Below are 7804 nucleotides of genomic sequence, written 5' to 3' on the forward strand. Positions count from 1 at the left end.
TGTGTGTGATTTATGGCAAAGCCTCGAGGGCTATCTGCCTAACGGGGTGGATGCCTTCGTGGAGTACTTTCTAAGGAAAACTGGCTCGTATACACGTTACACATGGGAAAACCACGAAACGTCCATGCAGCCAGCCCGTTTGCGGGGTTCGAACCTCGGACCGAACTACCAGTGTTCAGCGACTTTACAGCTTGGCCGCTGGTGGGCGGCTATAGATATGACCCAGTATCTTAGTTTTGTGATCTGATAGACTAAAACCGATAACGAATTTTCTGTAATGTCACCGTATTTTTCTGTAATGTCACCGTATTCATAAAACATATAATTTGCTGAGAGTTACTGAAAGAAAACAATTGCATTACTATTACCTCAGTATGCGCGGTCATTTACCAGATAACAGGAAATAGTAAGCAACACTACTAATAGTACGATATTCTCTATATCCCTTATGTGAAAAATAAATTTAACATCCGTGAAAAAGTTTTAAAGAGCCTCATTACTTCGTGGACTTGTGGACAAAAAGGAACGCTCAGACGAACCAGCGACTGCCATACGTATGCACAGTAAAGTTTGATTAGCAAGTTATATTGAATATTTACAGAGTAATTTCTCATTGTTTTACAATACGTATGGAGACAAAGGTTTCTGCATTTTTTTGGTTTACTTCAAAAGGTTGCGTATTTCCCATTCCAAAACCTTTTCTAACGTTTCATAAGTTGTAAATCATTTATTTTTTAAATTCCGGACTTTCTTCTTCTACTTCTTTGGAGCAGTGCGGCGTCGTTAAACAGCGAGTAGCAAATCGGCTGGTAGGGAAACCTGAAGGGACTGGATTAGGAATTTGTACCTGTCCAACAAACTCCTCTGTAGCATACAAGCATTTTTCTTCCTTTTTCTAAAACATGCCAGTTCCCCACCAGTAGTTAAATTTATAATGTATTAGATTATTTATTATGACAAATGCGAGACACTAAACGTTTTTTGGCCTGGGGAGATAAACTACAGGGGTTACACAAAATAACGGTAACATTTAAAATTATGAAGATATGTGTAGTGTACCTTATATGGTAGTAACAACATCCTTTATATATATAAGTACAAGTTGTTCATTCTGTGTGTTGTGTTTTCAGTGTTCTATATTTTACTATTTGTGTGCTGTGCTTCAATAAATGTGGTTTTTTGTAACCATGTATATCTGCCACCTACTTTTCTCCTGGTTCTACGTAACATTTTATTATGTCAAAATTGGGATCCCGGGGATTTCAGGGTATTATCCGAGGATATTACCGAAGATTTCTGGGTGAAAAGCTGCTGCTATGACGAAAGGCATTGAAGTGAAGTTGCGATGTGAAGGCGGCGGATTGTTGAGGTGAGCTGGTTAATTTCGTTTCAATTTGTCGAAGTTGAAATGATTTATTGGATGTTTTAGAAGGGTTTATTGGGTGTTGAAATGATTTATTATTAAATTTAAATTATTGGGTGTTGTAGAATTGTTTGGATAGTTAGGGAGATGTTAGGATTTGAAGCAGTATGATGAGTAGGTGTGTATTTGTAATAATTGGAGCTAAAATATTGTTGTATGTGTTATGTATTTAAGTTGTTTGTTTAATGTATAATGTTTTTTGTATATTGAATTAGAAGCGTTATTTTGAACAGAATAGCATTGTACGCAATAAAGTAACTAAAAATGTAGGTGTTAGACATGTTAAAAATCAAGCGTCAGTTAGAACTGCTACTACAATGTTGTTAAACAGTATTGAAGAAATATTTAAAGATCTACGTACCGTTGATTTGGATACACTGAATGAAAATTTGCTGTTAATTATTGAAAACGAAAGCGCGCTAAATGATTTAAGTATTGAGGCTTTGTTGCCTGTTACTAAAATTGAAAATGATGTAGCTACTTCCATAGATTAGTCAGAAAAGCTTTCAATATGGAAGTATAAAGTTAGAAATCAAATCGTGAGTTTGAAGGGTCCTGAAACGTCTGACACTCCACATCATTCTCCACTTATTGTAAATGGAAGCGGAACGGTAAAACTTTCTAAACTACATATTAAGCAATTTTACGGGTTCAGAAGTCAAACAACAAAAATCAGCGTTAATTCACAAAATTTTCACAGGACTAGTTTCGATGATTTTACCGAACCATCATCTTCAGCTGCAAAAGATTTGCGGTTTTGCAGCTGAAGATGATGGTTCGGTAAAACCATCGAAACTAGTCCTGTGAAAATTTTGTGAATTAACGCTGATTTTTGTTGTTTGACTTCTGAATCAGTATTTATTCGGCGTGTTATTGTGTCTTAATTTTACGGGTATCAATCATTGTGGTTAGAAATTTTGGTCAGTTTGAGTCGGCTATCGATAACAGTTCTACTCTTTCTAAAATAGATAAATTTAAATATCTCAAATCATATGTAAGTGGTCAAACTGCGAGTTCGATTGCTGGTTTAGCAATTACGGAAAGAAATTATGAGGTAGAGCTTAACGAAAATATTTTCAGTGCCTATATTAGAATAAACCTTTTTAAACGTGGCCACCGCTTTTGATGTGATTGATTAGTTCAATTATAGCAGTGAAATCAAAGATAATTTACTGAAATGTAGGAAGACTTCTTCGAACATCAAATAACAGAAATTGGCTCGTATTTATATTACACATGCGGAAAATGTCAAATCTCCAAGCAACCGAGCTTATTACTCAAGGGTAATCGTACCTGGTATGAAACATTAATTTTTATGTGCATAACATGTAATAAGAGGAACAAAATGAATAAACGCTTTAACTAATTTAGGCCTTTATTTACTGCAAACAAGTGAATGCTATCTAATCCAGCATGGAAGACTTCAAGGAAGATTTTTTAAGAAACGTGCTCATATGTATCTGATATAAGGGAGAAATTTATCAAAACCTTCCATGAAGACCTCCCATTTCTTCGAGAATCACGATTTTGGTGAAATTAGCCCAAATCACAATGCACAAGTAAAAGTCATAGATATGTGTAGAAACTTCAACCTGAAGGAGCAATAAAAGTTCATCTATATTGCAAGTTTAGAAAGTACATGAGACGATTTAGTACGTTACTGCTTAGAAGTTTATTTTCTTTAACCAGATTTCATTTAATAATTGCTATTCCGTGGCGCAAATGAAATCAGTTATAAGGCAGACAAAAGTATAATAGTCAGTTATGACGACGGCAGATATACTGATTGACGTCACGTCGCCGAAACTGTACTAGGTAACACATTTTTTAACTAGTAGTGTAACTAGTCACGGGGATCTAATCATCACAATTTTACTTTTTACATATCTAGCTTGATTCGGGACCATTATATATATTTCAATGCCTTCCAGAGAAAATTCTACAGAGAATATTTAATGTAAAACAACTTGAAGTATATATACCATTAATTTCCATTAACAGCGGGCCCACCAGCGGCAGAGTGGTAAAGTCGCTGAACACTGGTAGTTCGGTCCGAGGTTCGAATCCCGCGAACGGGCTGGCTGCATGGGCGTTTTCGTGGTTTTCCCCATGTGTAACGTGTATACGAGCCAGTTTCCCCTAGGAAGTCCTCCACGAAGGCATCCCTCCCCTTAGGCAGATAGCCCTCGAGGCTTTGCGTAATTAAATAAAACCTAAACAAAAAAACCATTTATAGCGGATTGTACATTTTTAAAGGTGTCCGGAAATGGTATAATTTTATTTACTGAACTCGAAAGTCCCCATCACTTCAGCTATATATAAATTTCATACATACCTGTAGCAAAAGTAATCAAACATTTGTAAATTTCATTCAATTTATATATTTATTTAGTACTACTTTCACTATTTAAATAAGTTATATAACTGTGGTTTCATTTTTATGAACCATACATTTAAGACCCAACAAACATTTTTGAAATGCATAATGTAAGATAATAAGCCGTACATCAATTCTATTAGAAGCGCTTTGCATTGCAGAGAAATGCGCATAGATATATAAAAAACTAAAACTCAGTGGGGTAACAGCCTTAATGGGCCAAGGCCTGCAGTGCCCGAAATCTGCTTTACACAGATTACAGCTTTGAATTCTGTTTCTTTTATGAAAACTGAAGTGCTTTGATTTAACTAAATTCAGTATACAGTTAGTCGATAAAGTCTGCTTACATCAAGAAAAGTAATATCAAATCCAAATTTTAAGTTGCGAAGAGGGTAGTTTCTCAAAGTTTTATTTTTTAAATATTTAGTTTCAATAATGGACTTTGAAATTATTTAACTGTAATACTTTCATATCTAATAATTTATGCACACTAATTTTTAAAAGATAAGTGGCCAGAAATCAGTGCCAATGAAGTTTGCGTACAACGCGAAGGAGGAGGGGGATTTCTTATTTAACTTTTAAACTTCAAACTTGAGAAGGCAAAGAAGGTTACACTTTCAAGGTCATTGACTTCCGAAGCAAATTTCACTTTGATTGGAAGTTGTTATTTCTATTTTCTTTGACGAAAATGACAACCAATAAAGAAATTCCTTTAGTTACGAGACAACTAATCATCAAATTGAGAGATGAAGGTAAAACTCTTCGTTATATTGGTAAAACCATTGGAAAACCATTTTCTAGTGTGCAGAGAGTTATTCAAAACTATCTTGACACTGGTAGTCTTGCTGTGAAATCAAGATGTGGGAGACCGAAGAAGCTAACGCAGAGAGAAGAAAGAAAAATTCTTTTAAGAATTAAACAAAATCCTAAACTTTCTGCTGCAAGCATTGCAAAAGACACTTTTTTAACTAGCAACAAGGAAATTTCTCCTGAAACTGTACGAAAAGTGCTGCGAAAGTCTGATTGTTATGGACGCAAACATAGGTCTAAGCCAGGGGTCTCCAAACTTTCCAGCCTTAGGGCCATACTGATTACTCCAGTAAGTTCCGAGGACCAAAACCATATTATCATTGTTGCCGGTGGTAAAAAGTGAAATAGTCCACTGATGAATAAAAAAGTCCGAAAAAGTACGCAACGTTTAAAAAAGGCTGCAAATCGGACTAAAGTCCGCAAAACGGCAGCACTGCATATTATTAATTTTCCTGTCATTATCTGTAATTTCTAGATTAGTCGTAGAGTACGAGCCATGAGGAGTAACGTGACACGACATCTGGTGGACACAAGCGGAAATAGGTAGTACCTTCCATCACTAACAGATGGCGCTAATAGCACGTACAGAAGTCAGTTCCTATGACACTGTTGTGGAATAAAATAGTGCATACCTCCTTAAAACGTGTTTGTGCGTGTTTAAGTTTAAGACATCTTTGTAACAGTATTTTGATTTGAATTGTTGCTTTTGTGTGTGATTTAGTAGTATGGAAAAGAAGCGAAAAATTGATAGTGAATGCAGAAAATTCAAAGATCAGTGGAACATTCAGTATTTCGTAATTGAGTCCAGTAACAAGGCGCTATGTTTGATTTGCAATGAAAGCATAGCCGTTCTCAAAGAACGTCATTATGAAACAAAACATTTTCGAATGTTACATTTTCGAATGTTTCATAATGACGTTAAACGTCATTATGAAACAAAACATTTTCGAAATTACTCAAAATATACAGGGAGTTTGCGGACAGAAAAATTCGAAGCTATGAAACGCGGATTGAAATCGCAGCAATCTTCATTTACAAAACTCAAAACTGAACAAGAGGCTGCAACTTGTGCCAGCTTTCGTGTGGCTCTTGAAATTGCAAAACGTGGAAAACCATTCACCGATGGAGAAATGATCAAAGAATGCATAATTGCAGTAGCCGAAGAAATATGCCCTGAAAAGGTAAATTTATTAAAAACTGTCAGTATGTCAGCAAACACTGTGGCTCGAAGGGTAGAAAACATTGCTGAAAATATATCCTCTCAACTGTTCGACAAAAATGGACATGTTGAGTGGTTTTCTTTGGCCTTGGATGAGTCAACGGATGTGTCAGATACTGCTCAGGTGTTGATTTATATTCGAGGAGTAGATAAAAGCTATGAAGTGCATGAAGAACTTCTTGATATGTATAGTATTCATGGCACAACTACTGGTACAGATATTTTTAAAGGAGTTGAAATGGCCATTAATCAAAAGAACCTTCGATGGAAAAACTTGAAATGTATTACAACTGATGGAGGCAAAAACATGAGTGGGAAAGATAAAGGAGTGGTCGCTCTTGTGTCAAAGGCTGTAGAAAATGATGGTGGTTCAAAACCATTAGTCTTACATTGTATCATTCATCAACAGTCCTTGTGCGGAAAATGTTTGGATATGTCTGAAGTTCTGAAACCAGTCATATCAACTGTTAATTTAATAGATCTTTTGGGCTGAATCACCGACAATTCCGACAATTTATTGAAGAGATTGGAGAAAATTACTTACCTTATCATACTGCCGTACGTTGGCTTAGTTGTGGGAAAGTTCTTCAGCGCTTTTTTTAATTTCGAGCAGTGATCGAAATTTTTTTGAATGAAAAGCATCGCCCTCTTACTGAATTACAAAACAACGCATGGCTGTGGAAGTTAGCATTCTATGTTGATTTGACAAAACATGTGAACGAACTGAATTTGAGATTGCAAGGAGAAAACCAGCATCTTCCTGATTTATACACTAATATCAAATCATTCCAGAAGAAATTGATACTGTTTCAATCACAACTACGAAGTAAATGTTTTTCACATTTTAAAACATGTGAAATATTCAGCTACACCACTGAGACTGAGTTTCCTATTGATTTTGCAATCGAAACTTTGAGTGCTTTGAAAATAAATTTTGATACTCGTTTCTCGGACTTTGATGCCATTGCGAATCAAATTAAGATTTTTCAGAATCCTTTTGATACTGACATTGAAACCCTAGCCCCGGAACTTCAAATGGAAATGATTGATCTACAGTGCATTGATATAATTAAGAACAAATATCAAAACTCATCTTTGTTGGAATTTTATAAGAGTCTTCCACTGACACAATTTGATAATTTGCATAAATTTGCTCGTGGGCTGTTTTCTGTTTTTGGTACTACTTATTTGTGTGAGAAGACCTTCTCCAAAATGAAGTACACAAAAAATGTTTACAGATCTAAATTAACTGATGAGCATCTTAAATCTATTTTAATAATTGGTACAAGTAAAATTAGTCCACAGCTACAAACTATTGTCAGTGGAAAATCTCAGTTACATAAATCTCATTAGTATTTCATATGTCATTATGCTTGTTATAAGTTATGTTTTTATTTAAAATGTATAAAATGTTAGTTGGATTCATTTCAATAATTTGTTAGTTATTATGTACTGAAGTTAAATTTTCTGCATATTATACATGTCTTTACTCATTACAATTCTGTGTTTCTTTATCCAACTTATCACAAAAACAATAACAATAAGCCTACAACAATGTTATGAGTAGTTAGCCCATGACCATATCAATGTAGATGTCATATTAATAATTATTCAACATAAAATTAGAATACTTCAGTAAACTAAATTTAATTTGCTATAAAAAATATGTTCTCTAAAAGGAGTTTTCAAGTATGCTAGCTCTCCGCGGGCCGGACAAAATCTGTCCGCGGGCCGGATGTGGCCCACGGGCCGTAGTTTGGAGACCCCTGGTCTAAGCCATACATTTCCGAGACAAATAGAAAGAAAAGAATTGCTTTTGCCAAAATATATTTAAACTCTTCGCAGGACTTCTGAAACAATGTAATTTGATCAGATGAAAGTAAATTTACAATATTTAAAGTTAATGGCCACCCTATTGTATGGAGAAAACCAGGAACAGAACTGAATCTGAGAAATTTAAATCCAACTGTCAAAC

General features: G+C 35.1%; 1 protein-coding gene across 1 annotated transcript; it reads left to right on the plus strand.

Annotated features, from left to right (window-relative positions):
* Positions 1-5335: 5335 nt before the first annotated feature.
* LOC118180040 (general transcription factor II-I repeat domain-containing protein 2-like) lies at positions 5336-6322 on the plus strand. The gene has a single exon (XM_035349187.2). The coding sequence runs from the start codon at positions 5336-5338 to the stop codon at positions 6320-6322; it is 987 nt and encodes a 328-aa protein (XP_035205078.2).
* The last annotated feature ends 1482 nt before the right edge of the window (positions 6323-7804 follow it).

This window comes from Stegodyphus dumicola, chromosome X1 (genome assembly GCF_044657685.1).
Source record: "Stegodyphus dumicola isolate Sdum_Otavi_A_Nest chromosome X1, ASM4465768v1".
NCBI lineage: Eukaryota > Metazoa > Arthropoda > Arachnida > Araneae > Eresidae > Stegodyphus > Stegodyphus dumicola.

Excerpts from the sequence above, each read along its gene's own strand:
- LOC118180040 (XM_035349187.2), top strand. The coding sequence starts at position 5,336 with ATGGAAAAGAAGCGAAAAATTGATAGTGAATGCAGAAAATTCAAAGAT.